The following is a 27,883-nucleotide window of genomic DNA, read 5'->3' on the forward strand; positions in this document are numbered from 1 at the left end:
TGTATGTTGTATAAAAAATAAATAAGCATTTGTTAATACTACATACATGTCCAATTGCTTTTTTTTTAAACTAATAGGTTAACTAATTAGAATTCACAGTGACAATGATAGCGACAATATCTCAGAGAATATTTATAATGATATTGTTTAGGCCATCAATAAAAACTACAACAATAACAAGGAGAAGTATAATTTATATAGCGCCTCTCACCAATCCAAGGACGCTTTACAGAATAATGGCTCGACGGAAAGAGAAACAAATCAACCAAAAGAAAACACAACAGAAAAGAGACACAGGAAAGGAAAAAAACAATCATTTATATGAACATAAAGATAACAGATTTGTTCAAAGCACTGAAAAAGATCGAACAGTCAGTGATCAGGACAGAAAGGACAGCAGAGAGAGAAGAGAGAAGATTTAAGATGAGTTTTGAATTTGGAAAGAGCTGTACAATCCTGAAGACACTGACGGGGAGAATTTCACAGCTTGGGGGCTGCGACCCTGAATACCCCGGAATCCATGGTGGATAGATTAAATTTGGGGACAGACAATAGACCAGAAAATGATCTGAGACTGCGAAAGAGAGTAATGGTGATGTAATTCTATTTGATATTGAGGAGCGTGGCCATGGTGGGCTTTAAAGCTACACTGCCTTTCAGATTTTTCAAGTGTAGGTCATAAAAAGAATTTCCCTGACACCCAATTATTTTTGTTTCATGGAGTGAAAGCTACTGAAATCGAATCACAGACTTCCAATTTTATTAGGTTTTTAAATTTTTTATTTTTAATAGAACAGTTAATGAATTTCAGGCCACGTGGCCCTAAATTCTCCGCTATGTCTTCCTGCCTCATCATGACCCAATTCAAGATACTACATCATGCATCATATGGTGGGCTTTCCCCGTTCACGCAAGGCATTGTGGGATACAAATTTGAAACGAGAGAGAAAAATGGAGGACGTGAGTGTGCGAATGAAACATGAAAGACCAACTACAGTAATGGAAAGTGAGCTGAAAAGATGTTATATTATATACAAAGGAAAGGAAATGCAGGACCAAACTAATAAATATCGGCGGTCAGCGAGCACCTCGGTGTGATCAGCTGTTCGTTTAGTGACAGAATGATGCAACTGTCAGTGCACGGTCAAAGGTAAACCTGCGCATGCGCACACGGACTTCTTCTGTCTGCTTGACTGCACAAAGAGTGTGAGTTCATGCACATTATTTGCTCGGGAATCCGTCAAATTAAATAACTTCCCAGCCACAGAATGGCATGATATTTTTGAGATATTACAGAAATAAACATGTATCACAACTCACCGATTTTATGAAATTGAAAGGTCGTCAAGCTTTAAATCTAAACAGAAGAATTTTATACTGAATTCTGTTGAATTTATTATATTACACAAACATTGATACATACATATCCTATTTAATTGTAGTTTCTAAAATAATTAAAATAGTTACTGAATAATATGCTTTAAGATGAATAACTGAGTAATAATAACAACCAACATAAATGATAATAATAATAATAATAATAATAATAATAATAATGCGGCACGGTGGTGTAGTGGTTAGCGCTGTCGCCTCACAGCAAGAAGGTCCGGGTTCGAGCCCCGTGGCCGACGAGGGCCTTTCTGTGCGGAGTTTGCATGTTCTCCCCGTGTCCGCGTGGGTTTCCTCCGGGTGCTCCGGTTTCCCCCACAGTCCAAAGACATGCAGGTTAGGTTAACTGGTGACTCTAAATTGACCGTAGGTGTGAATGTGAGTGTGAATGGTTGTCTGTGTCTATGTGTCAGCCCTGTGATGACCTGGCGACTTGTCCAGGGTGTACCCCGCCTTTCACCCGTAGTCAACTGGGATAGGCTCCAGCTTGCCTGCGACCCTGTAGAACAGGATAAAGCGGCTAGAGATGATGAGATGAGATGAATAATAATAATAATAATAATAATAACCCCAAACATGTGGTCCGCTGGACATGATTGTTCGCGTTTTCACTGCAGTAAAATTGCTATTAGTTAAGAAAATGTTCAGCAAATCTAACTGCATACACAGAGTAGTGAAATGTATAAATGTTAGTGTAGATTTATCATGTTATCAAGTCTACAACATAATCTGATCACCCAACATCACTATACACTCACAAGTTAAAATCCTCCCGTCAGTGAAACAGAACTATGAGCCATATTGAGATTCTGCCACCGACGCAGATTACAGCCCACAGAATTCCCTCTCATCCCCCACACTTTAGAGTGCTTACTGAGTTGCCATCTTTCTCCAGCACATCTCCTCTTCCCTTCTCCCTCTCAGCCACCCACATGGCAGTGTGTAACACACACCACGTCTAAGCACTCCAGCAAGCTCAGTGCCTACACTGCAGGCCCACGAGACCTGACGCTAATTCATTTTCATCTCCCACGACACTGTGCCTGCAGTGCTGACGTCAGCGCCACCTTTCCTTCATGACAGCCACTCTGACTGACGGATCCTCAGCCCACATCCAGACACCTACCCAGGACACGACAAGGAGCAACACATGCTTATAAAGCTCCTCATACGAGCAAGCGAGGCAAGGCGGGCCTCAACCAGACACTTGTGTATGTGTGTGAGAGAGAGGAAGAGTGCTATGCTGCGGGCAAACGGGAGAAAGTCATTTCACTAAAAGAAGACCAAACAGACAGGCCTCATTTGTGGTAAGTTGTCTCGCATTTTTATCATATTTACGTGTTCCTTTATAGTATTTACAGATGTATCTACCCTTTCGGGATAGAAGTTTGTAATTATCCTAATTGTCAGTCAACAACTTTATTTCTAAATCTATTATGAAAGAATAGGTCAATAATTCTAATCTGAAGTGCCTGACTATTGTTCTTTAAAGCAGCAGTTTGGTGATTTTGCTGCTCTAACACACCTGATTCACCTCCTCAGGTAAGGACCAGGTGTAGAAGCTGTGGTAAGGCTAAAAATCCATCTAAATGTGCTGGACTCTCAACCAGCAGCAAAATAGGGATCCTTGTTATTATTCTATCCACGTTCACTGGATATGAGCAATTGTGCACTCTGATTGGCTACTCTACTACTAGGCTATCAGCTCATACCGTATACCGTGAGTAGAGAAAAACGAAATGGCGGCGCGTATTGCTGAATCAACAGAGTACAAAATAAAAACTACTCTAAAACAAAACCACAAAAAAGCAACAAAATATGGAATAAAAGTATTTTATGGTAAGAACGTATTAAAAAAAATCAAGAATTATTATTATTATTACTACAGCATTTTTCAAAAATTGCTACTGGTATTTCGCCAGTTTGTTTACATTCTAAGCGGAAATGATTTTGTCAGACGTTTTGTGTAAAGTTTTTATTTATTGAATTTGCAAAAAATAAAAATAAAAATGCTGCATGTCTCAAAATCCAGTGAATGTGGATCGAATAAAACAGTTATTCCGCTCAATCTCGTCGTACATGGATTATAGCCGACTCGACGCTACGCACCTCGTCAGCTATCAGCTCATGTACGACTTGATTTTGTGGAATAACTGTTAAACAATCATGTCTTTATCGTTTCTAATTTAATCTGGATTAAAGTCCTTCCCGTGCCGTGCAATTGGGTGGCGCCAATCTCCATTTCCACAGCCCTCAGCCTATACAGCTAGGGTCCTCTGGTAACCACAAGAGTTTGACTCCCCACTTGCATTGGTATTGCAGCATGCCTTGCCAGATGGTAGTAGATACCATTTTTATGATAGTCTTTGGTATGACCCAACCGCGAGTAGAACTCACAATCTCCCAATGGAAAGGTGGACACGCTAACCACTAAGCCAACTCGCGGTAATCTGGATTAAGGCAGTAATTAATTAACTTTCGGTCATGCGACTTAGTGACTATGGCATGGCGATAATGATATATGATATGCTAGTATTAAAAATGTCTGATTTGATGTGAATATTACTATCTTGATTTCTTGACATGACATGTATACATTTCTTTTCCTACAAATCTAGGCCACTGTGTGTATTTACTACACACAACATTCACTTTTTACTTGACTACTCGACTTCAAACCAAGCTTATTTGCTCAAATACCAACCAACATCCTGTGGAATAGCTACATTTGATTAAAAACTGTAAACATCCATGGCTATTATGTATAAAAAAAAATTTTTGGATTCATCAAGGGACAAAATGCTTTGCTGATGTCCAGATTTTTTTCTTTGTCTTAGTCAGGAAATCACTTGTTTTAAACTATACATCACACTTGTACTCATTTAATATGTGAACCTTTCAACATTCCTGAAATAAACTTTTACACTATCATACAGAAAACATTGTGCTTCATTTCTACACCTCCTGAATAAATGAATCATGTCAGAACTGTTATATAGCGATATAAACTATATACCATGCTCAGCATCTACACACAGGAACTAACATTTGTGATAAATGTTCATCTCGACAAGCTGACTAAATTCCCCAAAGCAAACCAGAAACGAAATCAATAAACAATTCCACATAACGGTGTCCAGCCAGTTCACTCAGCAGTGCAGCACATTACACAACCCGCTGCACAGCGTATTTATTTGTACAGTGTGTCTGTATAAATACATAAATATGGCAGTGATTTCATCAGCGCTCAAAGTGTCACTGTAATGTTCGACTATTCATCCAGCCAAATTGGTATAATCTTTAACTTCAACTCTAAACATCATACATTCCAGCCTTTTTTTTCCTCCAGCAATCTGACATAACAGGGCATCTGACTGACTCATGTGCTGCAGAAGTGACTGTGCGAAGAGTGAATTCACCACCCACACACGCCAAACACACCAGACGCGCACACATAATGACTACAGCTCCAAGATGATGCAGTCTAACAGCAGTGAGCTCAGTTTCTTTCGAAAACAATGACAATGATAATGCATGAGGTAAATATGAGGTCATTTAAAAAGTAATTAAGGGCTGTACTAATAATTAAGTTGGGCACGCATCGTGAGGATTTTAGACGGAAATTGTGCACATTTATATTCAGCAGAGGGGAACCGTCAGGGCCTTCTAGTCCTTCAGAGAAGATCCAAACATATCAGCATTTCAAATGTTATATTTAATTTCTTTCATTCTTTCATAATTTCATTATAATTGTTCTTTTCTAATTCTAATTTGGCCTCATTTTCGATCAAATTTGCTTCAGAAATGAAAGGGTTACTGTCTTGAAAACATTCAAATTGAGTTATTTGTTTGTTTGTTTGTTGTATCTAGGCTGAGAAGAGTTTAGAGCTGGCTCACTCATTGGTTAGGACTTCATTGCCAGGACAGAAGGCCATGGGAGTGTGTGTTTATGTAGGAAGTGACAGATGAATTAACCAATCAGATTTTGATTTATAGTAGGAGGGACCAAAAATTTATCACCCTCAGCATTTTTGAAGGCCAACGCGAGCTTAACCATGAGTCGGCGCTGTAAGCGCAGCAATGAAGTCACCTTCCAGCCGGTGTAGCATTCATCAGTAGTGTTAGCGAATGCTAATAAAGCGGTCAAGCCAGTGCTATCAAGAGCAAGTAGCACAGACTAACGACCGAGAAACTAAGGCCCTGTCCACACGGCAACGGATTCAGGTGAATCTGATAAAATTGTTTATCGTTTCGGCCTGGCGTCCACACAGCACCGGCATTTTGGGTGCCCCAAAACGAAATCTTTTGAGAACGGGTTCCAGAGTGAAAAAATCTGGCAACGGCGCCGTTGCGAAGTCGTCTGGATGAGTAGAACGGATTTGTTTACGATGACATCACAACCACATGGCTGTCAGTGCTTCACACCGGGTAGAAGTGTAACGAACTCGATGCGAGTTGTCAACAAATCCTATAACTTGGTTCATGAAACGTGCTTACAAAATATTTTCACTGTGAATATTTATTGTGTAATGGTGCAAAGTGAGAGAGAGAGTGAGAGAATAGCCCTGAGGGTAGAGTCTTTAGTCCAAACACTGCGGAAGTACTGAGTATAACCAAACCGCGCACCGCCCGTGCCCTTTCCAAAAACAAAAACAATCCCGCCAGCAAAAATAGGGGAAAAAAAGGAGCGATCTCACCTCTTTAGATGTTGGTTTAAGTCCGACAATACATTCCTCAAAAAGGGCGTAGAAGAACAAAGTAATCCATCAACGTGTAGCATTCAATTTATTCCGGACCATTAAAGAATTCTGGAGGATATCAGAATGTTGGCGTACCGGCTTCCATCTACCCCCATTCATTCCTCTTTCCGCGTCTTTCGTTTTACGCTAGTGATTAATAATCAAAACTTTATGTGGCTGATGCTACAGAAGAAGGGGTTTATGCGCATGTGTCTACTTCTTCTATTGTTCTGGTGTCTCCGATGGGACCGTCTTACAGCGCACGTAGAGGTGTGGCATGTGTATTGCATCGTTTTCAGCAAGCGTTGCGTTGCCATATGTACCTGATATTTTACTGATCCATTGCCCATGTGGACGCGATATTTAAAAAAAAAAATCTCGTTGCCGTTGTCGTGTGGATGTAGCCTGAAATTTCTGTCTCCAGACTCTTCTTCCACGCTGCACGCTCGCTACAGTATTTTTCACAAAGACTTAAGTATTCATTTCCCTGTGGAATTTACTTAGCTACTTTTAAAATCAACATCTTACAACAACTACACACAACGGAGCGACCTGGCAGCCTGCCACTAATCCCTTACAAAATCCTTTGCCCTGTTGCTGTTTTGGTGTCTGGCTAAGTTTTGGCTGAGCTGAAGTCCCAGCTTTAATAGTAACGGTTCGTCACTGAGATTCAGACTTCAGAAGTGACAATGGTCTTAAATGCTACACAGAAATTGTGAGAGAATTGTGCACATGGGGCAGCGCTTTCCTAATACAGAGGTGTGCCTCAGTGATCCATTAGTCTGAGCGTTTTCTTCCACAATATTAACTCGAGCAAACAGTAATATTAAGACCAGTGCCACTGTCTGACAGTTTGATGTAACAACACATTTTGGGATGTAATAACATAGGAACAAAAAAAAAAAAAAAACATGGAATGCCATTTGAGGCAAATATTAGATACATAAATATGACACAATTAATTAATAGAATCATCCCTTTATGAAAAGGTTTTTGTTCAGCTTTGGAGGAGACAGCAACTTAACTGGAGGCATTCATTATCTCGAGGAATACATTTGACATCAAAGAAGAAAGCACTACTTTCTTATTCAGTACACAGACTAATTTTTTTTTTAAGGTTTGTGTTTAAAGGCAAAGGTGTGTGTGTGTGTGTGTGTGTGTGTGTGTGTGTGTGTGTGTGTGTGTGTGTGTGTGTGTGTGTGTGTGTGTGTATACAATCACCGGCCACTTTAATAGGAACTTGTTCTTGAGTCTAAGATTCCTGTTCTTGGCTGCAGGAGTGGAACCCAATGCGGTCTTCTGCTGTTGTATGCTGAGATGCTTTTCTGCTCACCACGGTTGTAAAGAGTTGCTATATCCTTCCTGGATATAGTACGAACCAATCTGGCCTGAGTTTCCCAAAGATCATCGTTAAATGGTAGAGCGAGCAGCACAATGAACGCTCTCTCACCTAGTTAAGATACTCTCAGAGTTAAGAGGCTTTTGGGAAACCCACCCCTGGACATTTTCTCTGACCTCGCTTATCAACAAGGCATTTCCACCCAAAGAACTGTCACTCACTCACTCAGTGTTTTTTGTTTTTCGCACCGTTCTGTGTAAACTCTAGCGACTGTTGTGTGTGAAAACCCCAGGAGATCAGCAGTTTCTGAAATATTCAAATAAACCAGTCCATCTGGCTCAAACCAACACCCACAGTGCCACAGTGAAAGAAAGTCACACTTTGAGATCACAATTTTTCCCATTTGGATGTTTAAAGTGAACATTAACTGAAGCGCTTGATTTGTATCTGCGTGATTTTACACATTTAGCTGCTGTCAAAGGATTAGCCGATTAGAGAACTGCATCAAACAGCAGGCGGACGTATGGGTGTTCCTAATAAAGTGGCCGGTGAGTGTAAAATCCCGTCTCAGACACTTCTATTCAAAAAATATCTGGCATCCAATTGTGTCAGTGTAATCTACACACAGGTGAAGTGCATAACCTAAATAAAGAGCCCAGAAAATGGAAGAAAGCAGCTACATAACCCTACTCTGAATACATATCGCTCTCCCAGCTTCACCAGTTTAGTATTTGGCCCTTCACTTAGTCTGTGATTATCTAAAATGATCACACATTAAATATGATAGATTAATAACTCGAGATTTACAAATACTTCAGAAACAAAAAAGGATGCAATATTTAATAAATACAGAAAATAAAACTATTCTCAGAAAAAGTTTACAGATATGCATAATCAGTCTCAAATTACAATACGGAAGTGCATTCCAACAGTCACAAAGTCACAAGAAGTGTACAAAGTAGTGTCAAAGAACATGAAACATATCCCTGCAGGAATATGAACCAAGATACTGTATATAATTAAACAAAGACAGGCTTAAAGAGAGTCCTTTTAGGTAGCTACAAAGCATTAGAGGAATGCAATCCGTCTGCACCAGTAATATAAATATGCATATAGAAACACTGCATTATGGGAAATCCAGTACCGTCGGAAATACAGCCCTGTGTGCTGTGTGTGTTTCAGCATAATGTGCATGTCAGCAACTATGCAGTGGCTTTTATCAGGAAGCAGCAAGAATGGGTTTATCAGAAAGAGAAGACCTGACATGTTTGAAACACGTCTCTGGAAAGAAAAAGATAAAAAAAAAAATTGCATTTAATACTGAAGAAATTACCCTCACTGGTATTGTGGACCACTGAGGCATTGCTGACTCAACTTTTTAACTCAAGAGGAACAGATGAAGAAAAACAGATGACGCATGCTTCAAACTAATAAACAAGCTCTACTTGGCATTGAGGATGCATTATACTGTATGTATCCCAAAAAGGGCTTGTGTTTTACTTTCCTCGTGTATGAAGGAATATACATTTGTAGTCAGAAGTTTACATAACTTGACATGAATGTCATGACAATATTGGACTGTCAATTAACACAGGGTTAAAATTATATACAGTATATATATATATATATATATATATATATATATATATATATATATATATATATATATATATATATATACAGGGTCAAAAATGTACATATGGCCACTTAGATTATTAATTTAGTACTGCTGAAAGTTCCAAAATGTCTTTTAACTTGCCATGGCCAAGGCCTCTTAACTTCCTGTTAGTGATCATAACTAACTACAGCTGGTAGCTTCTCTGTGCCAACATAAAAAGGGTTAAGGCCTCTGCATGCTCTTGCGACAAGGCTTTCGCAGATAGCTTTTCGCAGACAGTTGTAATTTATCGTTCAGCGGGGATAATAGGCATGCGCGATGTTATTCACCGGCACAACGCAAGGGGGCGCGAAGTCGCTAGGAGTAGTTGGTGGATGTGGTTAGTGGAGTGTTTATCCTCCGGTTACTTATAATGACTAGAACTTTTTTTTTTATAATGACTAGAACTGGAGTCGTATAGATGTACGTACTTCCTCACTTCCTCAATCAACCGCTCTTCATGCTGCTCCATCTTCGCTCGTGTTTTTAAAAATGCCGGTCGTGAAAACAAAACAAACCGGGAAAGTAGGGAAGCAGAAGTGCGTGTACAGCGGGTAGAGTGGACCAATCAGAGCCCTCTTGTCTGCGGCGCTGTCTGCGAGGCTTCTGCGGTGTCACAATTTTTGGGAGGTGCGCGCAGAGCGTCTGCAAAGGTGGGGAGGCTACGCAGACACTGTCTGCGACACCGTCTGCGAGGACTGGGTTGTCAGCATAAATTGACCTTTAGCTTGACAGCACTCATTGGACTGGCCAACACATAATACATTGGGAAAGTCCAAGGAGCTCAGTGCAGATCTGAGAAAAAGGATCGTAGATTTACACAACTCCGGGATGTCTCTTGGAGCCATTTCTAAACAGCTGCAGATTCCAAGATAATGAGTTCAAGCAATTGTATGTAAGTATAAGTTATTGAGAGGTGTAGTCACTTTGCTGTGGGGAAAAAAAGGCACAAACTGTCAATCTCAGCTGAGAGGAAATTGGTTCATGCACAACCCAGGAGCCCTCAAAGCACAGACCTGCCATGAACTGGAAGCTGCTGGAACACTGACTACAGTCAAGTGAATTTTACCTCACCATGGACTGAGGCTGCTGTCCAAGAAAGAAGCCTCTGCTTTAAAAATCAACACCTTGAAGCTCAACTAAAGTTTGCAGCTGATCACATGGACAAAGAAAAAGCCTTCTGGAGGAACGTTTTATGGTTAGATGAGTCAAATATTGTGTTCCTTGGCCATAATGACCAGAGGCACAGAGGAACACTGTACCAACTGTTAAGCATGGTGGTGGTAGCATCATGCTCTGGGACTGTTTTGTTGCCAGTGGAACTGGTGCATTGTGCAAAGTGAATGGAATAATGACGAAGGAGGACATCCTCAGAATTCTTCAGCATAATCTCAAACCACCAGAAACTTGGACACAATTGAGTGTTCCAACAGGACAGTGACCCCAAACACACATCAAAGCTGGTTGTGGAATGGATAAACTAACATTCTAACATTAACCTTAAAATAAGTCCAGACCTCAACCCTATTGGAAATATATGTTGGACTGTGTTTAAGAAGCTTGCTGATGGCTTGCAAAAGCATCTGGTCAAGATGACACTTGATAAAGGACATTTAAAGGGATCCTCCAGCGGATTTACTCTTAAACTTATGTTAAGTAAAAGTATTCGTTGATTTCAACAGTCAAACATTCATTTTTAGAGACCAAATAGTGTTCTAGAAAAATTTATTTTTTATTAAAATACCAGATGGCCCTCCCGCGGAACTGACGTATGCGATGATGTGGCGTAGTGGAAGCTTGGAGCAACTCGGCTGTTTATATCCTCTGCTTACATTGTGGTTTTGTTAGTTTTACAAGTATTTTTACTGAATTTATAGGTTTTTAAATAAGTAAAGTATGCCTCATTGCGCAGCATATACAGGCCAAAATGATGCTAAAAAGAAGGATGAGAAGATATCTTTTCACCATTTACCTGGCCAGAATCGTCCAACTATTCGCAAGAAATGGATTCATGCCATTGGAAGAGCTCAAAACAATCTGTCTGCAGTGCCCTACTTATGCTCGGAGCATTCTGAATCATCCTGTTTTGATGTATCGACGGAATTAAAAACAAGATTAATGGTGGCTTCCTGAATAAAAAGAAAGAAAAGACGATGTTATGTCCTAGGAATATGAATTGACCAGAAAGAGGGATATTGCTGTGCAAACAGATGAACCAGTCAATGTTGAAATCCAGGCAGAGACAGTTGTCTTCGAAGACAAGATTATCCGGTGTTCTTTGTTGGGAGATGTGAGCGTCTCATTCGATGATTCGTTCGAACTCGAGCAAAACCACAATGTGAGCAGAGGATATAAACAGCCGAGTTGTTCCAAGCTTCCGCTACGCCACGTCATCGCATACGTCACTTCCGCAGGAGGCCCATCTGGTATTTTAATAAAAACTAATTCTTCTAGAACACTATTTGGTCTCCGAAAATGAATGTTTGACTGTTGAAATCTACAAATACTTTTACTTAACATAAGTTTAAGAGTAAATCCGCTGGAAGATCCCTTTAACCAAATATTAGGTGTGCTGAATGTATGTTTGACCCTGGATGTATAATTTTGACCCTGTCTTGAATTCTGAAAACCCAAAATGAATTAAAACTTGTGCACCTAATTCTTGTTTTTTTTTCTATTAAAGCTGTATCCTGTACAATCATTCTGCCACAGAAAAAGAACAGTTCAAAGAACTCCGTGAAAGCCCAACACTGCCATGACATTCCTACCCATGATGATATTAATGCTTCTGTATGTAAACATCTGACTACAGCTATACAAAAAGCAACATTATCCAATAGGTGGCTAAAAGTGTTAATTAATCCAACTTTATGACAATCCCAGGGAGGGTAAAGCCCAAGGGAACTGTCTTAGTGAAAAATAGAAATTTTACTTTCAAGGAATCAAGCTGATTAATATGTGCTGTAAATGGAGAGGGTGAAAAGACACAGAGCTCGAATCTACACACTCATATAGATGTTTACATTTAGGGCCTCTGCACACTGGTGTATTTTTATTCCAAGATGGTCACTTTATTTTTTGGTTGAGAGCCAACGCATAATAATCTAAGATTATATAACCACATTTAGCTCTTTTAGATAACCGTATTGGGTTGTTGAGTTGATTAAATGAAAGCAAGAGTGCTAAATGCAAACCCAGATCAAGTAGGTTTTAAATGCTTTAAAAGCTCCTCTTACAGTGCATGCGCACGCACACACACACACACACACACACACACAACTTAGTTACCTGTGCGCAAGGGTCGGGGTGGTTGGGGACAGATCTGATTGGAGCTCCGAATTTGGCGATGCGTCTGACAAGGTGACATCATCGCCAGTGCCGTTGACTCGGCAGAGGTCAGCGGAGACGGGAGGGGTCAGAGGCGAGTGAATGTCAGCAGGCGATTCCTGTAAAGAACCACAATCACAAACAAAAAGTCCTATGATTTCTGTTATATTTATTAGCCAGAAGAAACATCTTGTGACCTTAGATTCACTCTGGGTAAAGAATGAACGAGAACCTTATAATACTATAGGCACAATATGACAAACACGTACTTTTAAGACAGTTTGTTTGAAATATAACTCTTGCAGAAGCCTTGCTCTTGCTACTTCTTCTTGTTAGTTATTTAATATAAAATTTTAAATGTGTTCTATATTTATTTATATGGGCGGCATGGTGGTGTAGTGGTTAGTGCTGTCGCCTCACAGCAAGAAGGTCCGGGTTCGAGCCCCGTGGCTGGTGAGGGCCTTTCTGTGCGGAGTTTACATGTTCTCCCTGTATCCGCGTGGGTTTCCTCCGGGTGCTCCGGTTTCCCCCACAGTCCAAAGACATGCAGGTTAGGTTAACTGGTGACTCTAAATTGACCGTAGGTGTGAATGTGAGTGTGAATGGTTGTCTGTGTCTATGTGTCAGCCCTGTGATGACCTGGCGACTTGTCCAGGGTGTACCCCGCCTTTCGCCCGTAGTCAGCTGGGATAGGCTCCAGCTTGCCCGCGACCCTGTAGAACAGGATAAAGCGGCTAGAGATAATGAGATGAGATTTATTTATATTTATCTTTATTCATCAATACCTATACATTTAGTTGTTACAAGACTTTTATTTGGGCCGGCAGTAATTGGCTTAACGCTGCTGCAGTTTCCCTGTCTCATATATATATATATATATATATATATATATATATATATATAGAGAGAGAGAGAGAGAGAGAGAGAGAGAGAGAGAGAAATTTTTTTCAGTTTTCCTGTTTGATATATTATAAAATTTACAAACTCTATAACTATAATTACATATGATGAAGCTAATAAATCAAATTAAATCAAACATAACTGCAATCAAAATACTGCATAATTCCAACAAGATCAACTGTGAGCTAGTATCCCCCCGCTCTCGCTTATATCAGAATGCAAGCAATCGAAGGAATAGGACACTTATTATGAATGTTGACTTCAACAAATAATTAACCCTGAAACAAATAAGTAAAGAGCAGTGTCTCTCCCCAGGAATTTCAAATAGCATCCTGGTACAGTAAACTGTTATTTTGAAATAGCATTTTGCTTCTGGAAATAGCGTCAAAATCCACCCTACAGCTGGTAGATTTTGACAACACGGCCGTGAAGGTGTTCACCTCAACAACACGGCTGTGGAGGTGGTCAATAGCACCAAGTTCCTGGGGGTGCACATCACAGATAACTTCACCTGGTCTGTGAACACCGTGTCACTGTTCAAGAAGGCACAGCAACGTCTGCACTTCCTGCGTAGGATGAGAAGAGCCCACCTGCCCCCGCCCATCCTCACTACATTCTACCAGCTGCATTTCTGTGTGGTGTGGAGGCTGCAGTGCCTCTGACTGGAAGAATGTGAGGAGAGTGGTGAGGACAGCAGAGAAAATCATTGGGACTTCTCTTCCCTCCATTCAGGACATTGCACCAAGGTGCTGCATGTCTCGAGCCAGAAACATCATCACTGACCCCTCATTATAGACTGTTCTCCCCTCTGGCCTCTGGAAAGAGGTTCCGCAGCATTAGGTGCAGGACCACCAGGTTCTGTAACAGCTTTTTCCCTCAGGTCACCAGACTGCTGAACTCCAAACCCAAACTCTAAACTTCTATTTATAACTTGAACATTCCAAATTCCACAGGTCACTTTATACTATTACACTTTATAATATTTTTGCTGCTGCATAATTTAATTTAATACACTTCAAACTCATTTCTGTGCTGAGCCAAATTGCAATGAAATTTCATTCGGTGTACACTTGTTGCATACTGAATGACAATAAAGGTCATCTAAGTCTATATGTTTCGGAAATACATTCAGTCGATAAACAGGAAGTCGATGTGCGTCAGACCTGAAAACGGTATACACTGTATAGAACCCCAAGCTGAAGCTCGGTACCAAACATCAAGCAGTTGTGATTTATAGTTGCTGAGAAAAGTGTTATAAAAATTTTGTAAATTCATTCTATATGTTTCGTAAATACATTCAGTCAGTAAACAGGAAGTTGATGTGTGACAGACCTGAAAATGATATACACGGTATAGAACCCCAAGCTGAAGCTTGGTACCAAACATCAAGCAGTTGTGATTTGTAGTTGCTGAGAAAAACGTTACGAAAATTTTGTAAATCTAGGCTATACATTTCGTAAATACATTCAGTCAGTAAACCAGAAGCCGATGTGTGACAGACCTGAAAATGGTATACACGGTATAGAACCCCAAGCTGAAGTTTGGTACCAAGTACCAAGTGGCTATGATTTGTGGTTGCTGAGAAAAAGGGTGTTTTGGATGGACGGAGATACGGACAGACAGAGGTAAACCAGTATACCCCCCCTCAGAGCGAGGATATAATAAAAATAGTGGCACAAGTTGGCAAAATGTAGCCTTTTGTTATAGCATAATATGAAGAAATCCTTGTATGCGTCTGTGAAAACTCCTCTCATGATGTTTGTGTCTACCGATAACACACAAATGGTTAACTGGATATTAACAGAGCCATATTAATTACTTATAATGACTCTCCAATTGTCAACTAACAGTATGCCATTTACAGTAAGGAGCCTCAGGCTTCAGTACTGATAAGAATAGCAATATTAATCAAGTGCTGTAAGGTTTTAACTAAACAGTGTGACAAAACTGTTCATTAATCCAATTTGCCCAAGTGCAAAGCCCTAGGGAATTGTTTTAGTTTTAAAGCGAAGAAAAGGAAATTTTACTTTCAGTGGAATAAAACATGCTGTAATGAAGTGTGTTAAAAGACCTAGACAAGCAGAGATCTTTACAATGAAAATATCCCTACCTGAGATGGAGAGCTCGCCAGTTCCATCTTCTCCAGGGACTTCTCCTTGGCTAAGCGGGCTGCTTCTTTATACTCCGCAAACTTATCTGCAAACTGAGAAGATGTTTTAGGTCAGATTTGCATGTACAAGGTCTGAGTGAGCCTAAGATCCTTTCAAGAGAACCAGTAGAAATAAGTGTACATTGAGAATGATAAGAAAAAATAAAGCAGTTTTAGGAGACAAAAGACGTTGGTAGTACTAAGGTCCATACAGTGTCTTGCAAAAGTATTCATCCCCCTTGGTGTTTGTCCTGTTTTGTCGCATTACAAGCCGGAATTAAAATGGATTTTTGGAGGGTTAGCACCATTTGATTTACACAACATGTCTACCGCTTTAAAGGTGAAAATGTTTGGGTTTTTTTTATTGTGACCCAAACAATAAAATATCATAAAACACCATTTGTTGTGTAAGTCAAATGGTACTAACCCCCCAAAATCCATTTTAATTCCAGCTCGTAATGTGACAAAACAGGACAAACACCAATGGGGATTAATATTTTTGCAAAACACTGTATCTACTAATATTGTGCATGGTCGCAACCATGTTCTGGATTTAAAAACTGGTGATCATTAGCAGGTGGCATGGTGGTGTAGCGGTTAGCGCTGTCGCCTCACAGCAAGAAGATCTGGGTTCGAGCCCCGTGGCCGGCGAGGGCCTTTCTGTGCGGAATTTACATGTTGTCTGCGTGGGTTTCCTCCGGGTGCTCTGGTTTCCAAAGACATGCAGGTTAGGTTAACTGGTGACTCTAAATTGACCGTAGGTGTGAATGTGAGTGTGAATGGTTGTCTGTGTCTATGTGTCAGCCCTGTGATGACCTGGCGACTTGTCCAGGGTGTACCCCGCCTTTCGCCCGTAGTCAGCTGGGATAGGCTCCAGCTTGCCTGCGACCCTGTAGAACAGGATAAAGCGGCTACAGATAATGAGATGAGATGTTGCCTGCATGTGACTAATGAAAAGTAACATGGTTTGTGTGTTGCATTTCACATTTCTTCACTGTGATTGCTTTTCAGTCTAGCACAGAATCTTCACTGTAGCTAGAAAGGAGTAGAAAGTAAGCTAGAGTGTGATCTAACAGTTTGGTTAAATAGGTTGCTGTGGTGACAAGCTTATTTATTCACATATACTATATAATGATCGTTAGAAGAAGAAGAAGCCTTTATTTGTCACAAATAAAGCACAGCAAAATTCCTCCTCTGCTTTTCACCCATCAGAAGCAGCGAACACACAAGTGAGCAATGAGCACACACACATACCCAGAGCAGTGGGCAGCTATGCTACAGCACCCAGGGAGCAGTTAGGGGTTAGGTGCCTTGCTCAAGAGCCCTTCAACCATGATACAGAGAGAGAGGAAAGTGCTGTTCATGCACTCAACGCCCCTCACATTTTTCCTGCCAGTCCCAGGAAACAAACCAGCAACCCTTTGAGCCCAAGGCTGCTTCTTTAACCTTCAGGCTGCCGCCACATGGCTGGAGTCAATACACCATTCAATTCACCATTTCATAGTTATCTAAGTTAGCAGAGGGCAGTACAGTGGTGTAGTGGTTAGCACTGTCATCTCACAGCAAGAAGGTTCTGGGTTCGAGCCCAGCGGCCGACGGGGGCCTTTCTGTGCGGAGTTTGCATGTTCTCCCCGTGTCCGCGTGGGTTTCCTCCAGGTGCTCCAGTTTCCCCCACAGTCCAAAGACATGCAGGTTAGGTTAACTGGTGACCCTAAATTGACCGTAGGTGTGAATGTGAGTGTGAATGGTTGTTTGTCTCTATGTGTCAGCCCTGCAATTATCTGGTGACTTGTCCAGGGTGTACCCCACCTCTCACCCATAGTCAGCTGGGATAGGCTGCAGCTCGCCTGCAACCCTGTACAGGATAAGTGGTTACGGATAATGGATGGATGGAAGAGTTAGCGGAATTACCAATGCCATCCTGAGAGACTGCTGTCCCAAAAGTGATAATTTTTAGATCAGTTTCTTCTGATTTTGTAACTGTCTACAGATTTACACTAAAAAAAATAAAAATAAATAAATAAATAAATAAATAAATAAAAATGGACATGACCCAGGATCCCCACCATAAATCATGTCTATGCTTGCAATTCAGCAATTCATTAAACAAGTATGAGGAGTTTTAGCACCTAATAGGCTTGGGAATCATTGATTACATCACACACACACACACACACACACACACACACACACACACACACACACACACACACACACACACACAGGATCAGGAGTCGATCCCAGGAACACTGGCTGCAAGGCAGAAATACCTCATGGCCATCACAAACCAAAACACACACACACTCATTTTCACCTAGACAATTTAAAACCTACCAGCTTGTTTTTGGGAAGTAGGAGGAAACCAGAGAACCCATAGAAAACCCACTGGGACACAGGAAAACATGCACACAGTAATCTGAGCTCAGGATCGAACCAGGGACCCTGGAGCAGTGAGGCAGCAATGGTATACAGTATGTATCACATTTCTCTTATTGACAGTGTGGAGCCATACAAACTCCCAAACAGATTTGAGTAATGACCTGGACCTGTTACCTCCTATTACATTTCCAGACATCTCAGGACATCTGGTAAGTAGTTAAGTGCATATTCTTAGTCACTCAGAGCCTATGAGCAATTTATGGATGTGTAGTATCGGGAACACGACAGGCCATCTTAGATTTTTTTGGGGGTGTAAACACTCAGTTTGTATGAAAATTCATCCATTAGCTAGGCTGGCTATCTGAGTCACTGAATGTCTGACCACATCAAAATAGTAGAACAGTCATAAGATGCAGGGTCATGACATCACTTTACCAAACGCTATAATAAGACTGAAGGGCAGTAGTGATGCGTTGAGGTTTAGCTTTATTATATATGCATTTTGGAATGTTTCCTGATCAGGGGGTGGCACGTAATCTGATCAGGGGGTGGCACAGTGGTGTAGTAGTTTGCACTGTCGCCTCACAGCAAGAAGGTTCTGGGTTTGAGTCCAGTGGTCTACACCTACGGTCTATTTAGAGCCACCAATTAACCTAACCTGCATGTCTATGGATGGTGGAGGAAACCCATGGGGAGAACATGCAAACGCCACAAAGAAAGTCAGCCACTGGGCTCGAACACAGAACCTTCACTGCAAAAAACTCATCTCATCTCATTATCTCTAGCGGCTTTATCCTGTTCTACAGGGTCGCAGGCAAGCTGGAGCCTATCCCAGCTGACTACGGGCGAAAGGCGGGGTACACCCTGGACAAGTCACCAGGTCATCGCAGGGCTGACACATAGACACAGACAACCATTCACACTCACATTCACACCTACGGTCAATTTAGAGTCACCAGTTAACCTAACCTGCATGTCTTTGGACTGTGGGGGAAACCGGAGCACCCGGAGGAAACCCACGTGGACACGGGGAGAACATGCAAACTCCGCACAGAAAGGCCCTCGCTGGCCACGGGGCTCGAACCCGGACCTTCTTGCTGTGAGGCGACAGCGCTAACCACTACACCACCGTGCCGCCCACTGCAAAAAACTGAATTTGAGAAAATTCCTTAATACTAGTGAAATTATCTTGCTGCATGGACAGATAATTTTACTTGGCAAGACATCTTGGAAAAAGTTGGTTACAATCTAGAACTAGTTTTAATAATCTCAGAGTTGGTGTCTTGTATTTTTCTAAAATGCTAGATCATTTCAACTATATTCAAGATATTCTAACTTGTTAAGATATCATTTTTGCAGTGTTCTTGCTGTGAGGCAACACTACAGCGCTAACCACTACACCATCGTGCTAATGGATGGATAATGGAACCTGATCAGGTTCTGTGCAATTTAACAACAAGAGTAATAAACATTGTTGCAAGAATACCCCAGGTCTGACAGGAAGACATCCATCCATCATCTGTAGCCGCTTATCCTGTTCTACAGGGTCGCAGGCAAGCTGGAGCCTATCCCAGCTGACTATGGGCGAGAGGCGGGGTACACCCTGGACAAGTCGCCAGGTTATCGCAGGGCTGACACACAGAGACAAACAACCATTCACACTCACACCTACGGTCAATTTAGAGCCACCAATTAGCCTAACCTGCATGTCTTTGGACTGTGGGGGAAACCAGAGCACCCGGAGGACATGGGGAGAACATGCAAACTCCACACAGAAAGGCCTTCGCCGGCCGCTGGACTCGAACCCAGGACCTTCTTGCTGTGAGGCGACAGTGCTAACCACTACACCACCATGCCTCCTAAAAGGAAGACATGTGGAAAATAAAAGGTTTATATTGTGCTGGCTTTATGCTAATTAGGTGTGCGCCTGTGTTTATTTGCATGCACATTTTAAATTGGCCTCCCCACTAACGTAAATGGCAACTAAAACGGCTGTAATTAGTGCTTTAGTAAATATGGCCCTGAGTGTGGACATACAAATAGAGATGTGTGTATTTTTTAAAAAAAAAGTAATTTTGAATTAGTGGACCACTCATTTCATATTAGATTTACATGCTAAACTGCATTTACATTAATGACAATTAGCAGACACTCTTATCCAGAGTGACATACAACAGCAGCCCAGGGAGCAGTTGTGGGTTAGGTGCCTTACTGGCCTCCCCAGCTAAACTATTAACCCAACTGACCTTTGAACCCAACAGATATTCTTGAAAGAACTGATTGAAGAATTGTAAGATGTAACAATGAGCTTGTGCAATCTTGCTCCAGTAAACTGTACCTGGTGAAATGGACATTATGGAGAATGAATCATGCCTGTTTAATGCAAGCAAAAGACGAAGGGAGAAAGAGAGATCATAAAAGAATAATGTACATGTGTGTATGAGGGTGTGAAGGCATGATGTCTCTCTTGCATAAGCTTGATAGTGAGGCCATGCTGGTTTTCCACCCCCGATGTGTGACAGTACTTAATCATAATGTGGAGGGGGGAGAGAGAGAGAGAGAGAGAGAGAGAGAGAGAGAGAGAGAACAGCATGAGAAAGCAAGAGAGAAAAATTCTGAAAGAGAGAAAGGGGAGAGGAAAGGACCACGCAGAAGAAGCCTCCCACACACTGATGACTGTACAGCTGCTCATTAGGGCAGAGTGTGTAGGTGTTCCCCAGCACCAAGATGCACAAAAAGAGACTGAGCAAGCCAGAGCAGTGCACAATTCCACCCACCTTCGACAGATGATGCTCTGAGGAGAACCCCAACCCATACACCGTGTTGGCACGGCTATCTGCCCACTGCCCAAACTTCTGCGACGTCTTCGTGAAGCTCATGTTCGGGGTGATGGTGCTGTTTATTATAGCCTGTGGGCAATCACAAAGAACAGCGTTATTCTTCACAACCCACAGAGAACAAGCAAACATGAGATTACAGGTGAGGAAACGAGCATTGGTGAGGACATGGGGAGTTTTTGCTTTCCTCAAATCTCACTTTGGTCTTGGACTTTGATTGTGACCAAACAGCACATGAATATAGATTGGGTATGGTGGATGGTGTCATCATGAGAATGTCATAACCATACCATAATGCCATCAGTGGTACTTGAAAGTTTGTGAACCCTTTAGAATTTTCTATATTTCTGCATAAATATGACCTAAAACTATCAGATTTTCACACAAGTCCTAAAAGTAGATAAAGAGAACCCAGTTAAACAAATGAGACAAAAATATTATACTTGGTCATTTATTTATTGAGGAAAATGATCCAATATTACATATCTGTGAGTGGCAAAAGTATGTGAACCTTTGCTTTCAGTATCTGGTGTGACCCCTTTGTGCAGCAATAACTGCAACTAAACGTTTCCGGTAACTGTTGATCAGTCCTGCACACCGGCTTGGAGGAATTTTAGTCCATTCCTCCATACAGAACAGCTTCAACTCTGGGATGTTGGTGGGTTTCCTCACATGAACTGCTCGCTTCAGGTCCTTCCACAACATTTCCATTGGATTAAGGTCAGGACTTTGACTTGGCCATTCCAAAACATTAACTTTATTCTTCTTTAACCATTCTTTGGTAGAAAGACTTGTGTGCTTAGGGTCGTTGTCTTGCTGCATGACCCACCTTCTCTTGAGATTCAGTTCATGGACAGATGTCCTGATATTTTCCTTTAGAATTTGCTGGTATAATTCAGAATTCATTGTTCCATCAATGATGGCAAGCCGTCCTGGCCCAGATGCAGCAAAACAGGCCCAAACCATGATACTACCACCACCATGTTTCACAGATGGGATAAGGTTATTATGCTGGAATGCAGCATTTTCCTTTCTCCAAACATAACGCTTCTCATTTAAACCAAAAAGTTCTATTTTGGTCTCATTTGTCCACAAAACATTTTTCCAATAGCCTTCTGGCTTGTCCACGTGATCTTTAGCAAACTGCAAACAAGCAGCAGTGTTGTTTTTGGAGACCAGTGGCTTTCTCCTTGCAGCCCTGCCATGCACACCATTGTTGTTCAGTGTTCTCCTGATGGTGGACTTATGCACATTAACATTAGCCAATGTGAGAGAGGCCTTCAGTTGCTTAGAAGTTACCCTGGGGTCCTTTGTGACCTCGCCGACTATTACACGCCTTGCTCTTGGAGTGATCTTTGTTGGTCGACCTCTCCTGGGGAGGGTAATCATGGTCTTGAATTTCCTCCATTTGTACACAATCTGTCTGACTGTGAATTGGTGGAGTCCAAACTCTTTAGAGATGGTTTTGTAACCTTTTCCAGCCTGATGAGCATCAACAACGCTTTTTCTGAGGTCCTCAGAAATCTCCTTTGTTCGTACCATGATACACTTCCACAAACATGTGTTGTGAAGATCAGACTTTGATAGATCCCTGTTCTTTAAATAAAACAGGATGCCCACTCACACCTGATTGTCATCCCATTGATTGAAAACACCTGACTCTAATTTCACCTTCAAATTAACTCCTAGAGGTTCACATACTTTTGCCACTCACAGACATGTAATATTGGATCATTTTCCTCAATAAATAAATGACCAAGTATCATATTTTTCTCTCATTTGTTTAACTGGGTTCTCTTTAACTACTTTTAGGACTTGTGTGAAAATCTGATGCTGTTTTAGGTCATATTTATGTAGAAATATAGAAAATTCTAAAGGGTTCACAAACTTTCAAGCACCACGGTATAATTCATGTTTTCGTCTACGCCACAGAACATGACTTGGATGCCAATTTGAGAGATGAAGAGCGTCAATCATGTGTGGTGTTGATCTAATATAAATTGATTGATCATCAACGGGATGCAAAGGAGACCATAGAGAATGGTCATATAATTTACTCTTAAAGACTTGACGTGTGGGGCGGCACGGTGGTGTAGTGGTTAGCGCTGTCGCCTCACAGCAAGAAGGTCCTGGGTTCGAGCCCCGGGGCCGGCGAGGGCCTTTCTGTGTGGAGTTTGCATGTTCTCCCCGTGTCCGCGTGGGTTTCCTCCGGGTGCTCCGGTTTCCCCCACAGTCCAAAGACATGCAGGTTAGGTTAACTGGTGACTCTAAATTGACCGTAGGTGTGAATGTGAGTGTGAATGGTTGTCTGTGTCTATGTGTCAGCCCTGTGATGACCTGGCGACTTGTCCAGGGTGTACCCCGCCTTTCGCCCGTAGTCAGCTGGGATAGGCTCCAGCTTGCCTGCGACCCTGTAGAAGGATAAAGCGGCTAGAGATAATGTGATGTGTGTGTGATGTGTGTGACTTGACGTGTGTGTATCTGATCAGAACACCTTGCAACATGGAGCTCCCACGTGAAAGCTCAGACCACAGTGAACTATTCTATTGAGCGTGCTCCCTGGAATTCTGTTCCACGAAAACAGTCTCAACAAACAATCGCGCAATAAATCCGACGTCCATTTTCTCGAACATTTTAAACTGGGTGACTAATGATAACAGAAATAGCCAGCTATAAACACTTAACAGCGTCTGCTAAATCTTAAGCCATTGCTGCCTTTCTAAGACAGTGAAATGTGAGCGATGGAATGACCAGCATTACTGCAAGTGAATGCGTTTGTGTGGGTGTAAATCTGAAAGGCGCTCCGATCGTGCACAGAGAGCAAACACGGAAAGAAAGAAAGAGAGAGAGAGAGAGAGAGAGAGAGAGGGGCAAAGGCAAAGCGCAAACAGCAAAAAGATTTTTTAAAATGATAGTAAAATGCAACAGCTCGAGTTCTTGAAATGCAAATTGACACTAAATTCTCAATTAAGAGCACACGCTGAGCTTTTCCTTAGTCGAGCTTTCGAGGTAATCTGATCAGAAACCTGATAGAGAAGTGACCCGATGTTTATGCATGTATAAAAGGAGTTCGATCTCCATACTCCCACACACATCTGAAAACATGGTAGTCAGAGATAGAGTCCATACAACTGCATTACATGATCCTGTAGAAGATAAATGACAGTGGGCTTCAGCTTTGCTTGTGTAACAAATGTTATACAATCCGAGCAGTAGGAAGTGGGAGTGTTCTCTCTCCTCCATCCCCTGCTCTCCAATCTCACATGGAGGAGTTTTCTCACGTGGAGGAGTAATGACTCCTACTGACTATCTCTGCTAGTACCTTATTGATTAAAGTAATACTTGTTTCTCTATACTGAGAAAAAGAAAACTATTAATCTTGACTCACTTACAGTGGAAGTCTAGTGACAGTCACTGCATGTTTCCTAATACCCGACTATAACATGCATATTTGTGGTTCTTAAGATGTGACAGCCTTCAACGAATGTCCTACTAACGCTGGACGAATCCACCCTGAAAAGCTTGCACATTGTAGGAGCCATAAATACTTTCTTTTTTTTGCTTTTCATTATGGTGCCAACTTTATGGGTATTGGTTTATTTGGTTTGTGTTGTTTTCATTTTATTGGTTACTTTTGGACATGGGTGTGGCGCTGGGCGTGTGCGGTGCGCAATTGGGAGCCTTAATCAGCCTTACCTGACACCTGGGCTTCAGTTCAGTTTGGTGTGGGGTGAGCACGGGGAGGGCTAGCTTTTGTGTACCGCACATAGCACATCGCATGGACTCACCTAAAACTTCTGTTCGTTTGGATGTTTTTTTTGCTCTGCCCTGTACTTGGAAAGACTACTGGAGTCTAAATGAAATGGAGAGCAATAAACTACAGAAACGGGAGTAATCATGTGGACAGGCCCGCCGACAGGGGGGGACAAACGGGTATGCTGTCCCGGGCCCAGGAATGGGGAGGGCCCAGAACTGGGCTCTCATGAAGTTGCGATTATTTTATTTCATTTCAAAATGTGTTGATTTGGGGGAGAAATGTGCTATATTTGCATTCAATAAATGATTTCTAGATCTTTTGCCTTTATTGTCTTTGAAAAAGGCGTCAAGAACCCCCTCCCACCCCAATGCAAAAATGGTTTGGTCTGACTCTTTGATTAAGGGGGAAAAAATGACATCGTTCGATCATAGCACTTCGACAATCAGCGTGCGTGCCATTTGCCAACATGCACAAGTCAGGAGCACAGAAAAGAAAAGAAAAGAAAAGAGAAAAAGAGAGGAAGAAACCAAGAGACTCAGGGGCTCACTGCATAAATATTTTTAAAAAGATTGGGATGATGCAGCAGGTACTAGCAAAGGCAGTGGGGCAGCTGAGCCAGGTAAGACACAGCCAACTTTTTCCAGCCCCGTAAAGTAACCCCAACCAAGGCACGCGCGGCACGCAATTCATGTTACAAACGAGGGGAGAGCAAGTCACACTGAACACCATATCAAACGCACAGGGCACTGAATCATTTCATAACCACAACGGCTTAATAACATTGTGTTTCATATATCTGATTGAAGCTAAGAATATTCACATTAGCCCGCAAATATCCCACCGTTTCTCGAGCGGTGTGTTCTTCTCTGCTTTTCACACTGGACAGTACGCACGCACAGTATACTATGTTCGCCCCCAGCCCTGCCCGAAATCCCCCGTCCATCGCTGCTCCTTCAAGCGCACCCCAATCGCGTGATTATAGTAGACTATCCACGAGTTTAGGAAGGCATTGCGGGGGCTGTCGCATGCAGGCTTGGGGCGTAACGGAATACATTTAATGGCGTTCGGTTAAAGGATACAAAATAACAGTAACTGTTTATTCCGTTACAGCACAGGGGGGAAGATTCAGTGAACCGGTTGAATGGTTTTTGAATACCTGTCATTTAAGGGTTGGAGTGAGTAGAGACTGGGATAAGAGAGGTGGGTGTGTGTGTGGGTTGGCCCCGGGGGGGTTTGTTAGGGGGGGCCCATTCAGAGCATTTTGTCCCGGGCCCAGCCAAAGCTGTCAGAGGCCCTGCATGTGGACATTGGATTATTGAGTGCGTGTAAGACAATTGTTTCCCCTGCTTAGCCCACCGCGGCTTCTGAACATTTGGTTAGTTGGATCTGGTAGCCGCAATACACATTACTCTTTATAATTAGCATCTGATCTTCGGTCACGTCCAAGATTTACAGTGTCTTGCAAAAGTATTCATCCCCCTTGGTGTTTGTCCTGTTTTGTCGCATTACAAGATGGAATTTAAATTGATTTATGGTGTCACAGTCCGGTCCAGTCCATCCATGCCTGAGTTTGTGGGACTTCCATGCCAGCTCCAGGCCGGTTCCGGGACAGGAATTCAGTCCTGCCCTGCTGTAGGCAATTTTCCCTGAAGGCACTCCCATACCTGCTACCACTCCTCTCCCATCAGCCAGGGCCTTCTTAAGAGCTGTTTGGAGCTACTCCAGTTGCCAGACTGTCTCTTGCAGACTTTCCTAGCTTCGCTACAGCCCTTTGGTATTGTGACTTCTCGATTCCCCCTGCCTGTATCGTTCCTTGTTTTTTTGTCTAGTTTTCGCCCCTGTTCCTTTGGATTGTGTTTTTTGCTTCCTCTGCCTGGGTTTCCCTTATCCCTGTTTTCTTCAGTTTTTGTGAAGATTTTTCTGTCCTGTTTTTGTCCCTGACCGTACCTGCCTGCTCTTCTGTGTTTTGGCCTCTTGGCCCGTTTTTTGACCATTGATTTTTGCCTGAGCCTTATTGTACCTCTGCCCTGTACTTCATTAAAGAAGTTTCTTTTTGTACACTGCGTGTCTTGAGTCTGCTCTTGGGTCCTCACTTCACCTCAGCTCGCCATTTCTGACATATGGAGAGTTAGCACCATTTGATTTACACAACATGCATACAACTTTAAAGGTAAAAATTGTTGTTTTATTGTGACACAAACATGAAAAAACAGAAATCGGGAGTGTGCATAGGTATTCACCCCCCAAGTCAATACTTTATAGAGCCACCTTTTGCTGCAATTACAGCTGCAAGTCTCTTGGGGTATGTCTCTATTAGCTTAACACATCTAGCCACTGGGATTTTTGCCCACTCCTCAAGGCAAAACTGCTCCAACTCCTTCAAGTTAGATGGGTTGCATTGGTGTACAGCAATCTTCAAGTTATGCCACAGATTCTCAGTTGGATTGAGGTCTGGGCTTTGACTAGACCATTCCAAGACATTTAAATGTTTCCTTTTAAACCCCTCCAGTGTAGCTTTAGCAGTATGTTTAGGGTCATTGTCCTGCTGGAACGTGAACCTTCATCCCAGTCTCAAACCTCTGGCTGACTCAAACAGATTTTCCTCCAGAATTGCCCTGTATTTAGTGCCATCCATCTTTCCTTCAGTCCTGACCAGCTTTCCTGTCCCTGCAGATGAAAAACATCCCCACAGCATGATGCTGCCACCACCATGCTTCACTGTAGAGATGGTGTCCTCAGTGTGTTGGGTTTGCGCCCCACATGGCATTTCCCATGATAGCCAGAAAGATTAATTTCATTCTTATCTGACCAGAGAATCTTCTTCCATGTGTTTGGGGAGTCTGCCACATGCTGTTGGGCAAACTCCAAATGTATTTTCTTAAGCAATGGCTTTTTTATGGCTACTCTTCCATAGAGCCCCGATCTATGGAGTATATGGCTTAAAGTGATCCTGTGGACAGATACTGCCATCTCCACTGTGGACCTTTGCAGCTCCTTCAGTGTTATCATTGGTGTCTTTGTTGCATCTCTGATTAATGCCCTCCTTGCCCAGTCTGTGAGTTTTGGTGGGCGGCCTTCTCTTGTCAGGTTTGTAGTGGTGTCACATTCTTTCCACTTTGCTATAATGGGTTTAATGGAGCTCCCTGGGATATTCAAAGTTTGGGATATTTTTTATAACCCAACCCTGATCTATACAGTACTTCTCCACAACTTTGTCTCTGACCTGTTTGGAGGCTCCTTGGTTTTCGTGTTGCTTGTTTAGTAGTGTTGCAGAGTCAGGGTCCTTCCAGAACAGGTTGATTTATACAGACATCATGTGACACTTTGATTGCACACAGGTGGATCTTAATCAACTAATTATGTGACTTATGAAGTGAATTGGTTGGACCAGCTGTTATTTATGGGTTTCA

At 42.1% G+C, this 27,883-nt stretch overlaps 1 protein-coding gene across 2 annotated transcripts in view; it reads right to left on the bottom strand.

The window, feature by feature from the left end:
* homer1b (homer scaffold protein 1b) overlaps positions 1-27,883 on the bottom strand; it is a 54,800-nt gene that overhangs the window by 7,788 nt on the left and 19,129 nt on the right. For both annotated transcript variants that reach the window (XM_060907863.1, XM_060907862.1), the window contains 3 exons: positions 20,657-20,788; positions 15,462-15,554; positions 12,413-12,570 (listed from right to left, as the gene is read on the bottom strand). In XM_060907863.1, coding sequence (XP_060763846.1) covers positions 12,413-12,570; positions 15,462-15,554; positions 20,657-20,788 — 383 coding nt within the window. The remainder of the gene's footprint in view (positions 1-12,412; positions 12,571-15,461; positions 15,555-20,656; positions 20,789-27,883) is intronic.

Source organism: Neoarius graeffei, chromosome 24 (genome assembly GCF_027579695.1).
Source record: "Neoarius graeffei isolate fNeoGra1 chromosome 24, fNeoGra1.pri, whole genome shotgun sequence".
In the NCBI taxonomy this organism is placed as follows: domain Eukaryota; kingdom Metazoa; phylum Chordata; class Actinopteri; order Siluriformes; family Ariidae; genus Neoarius; species Neoarius graeffei.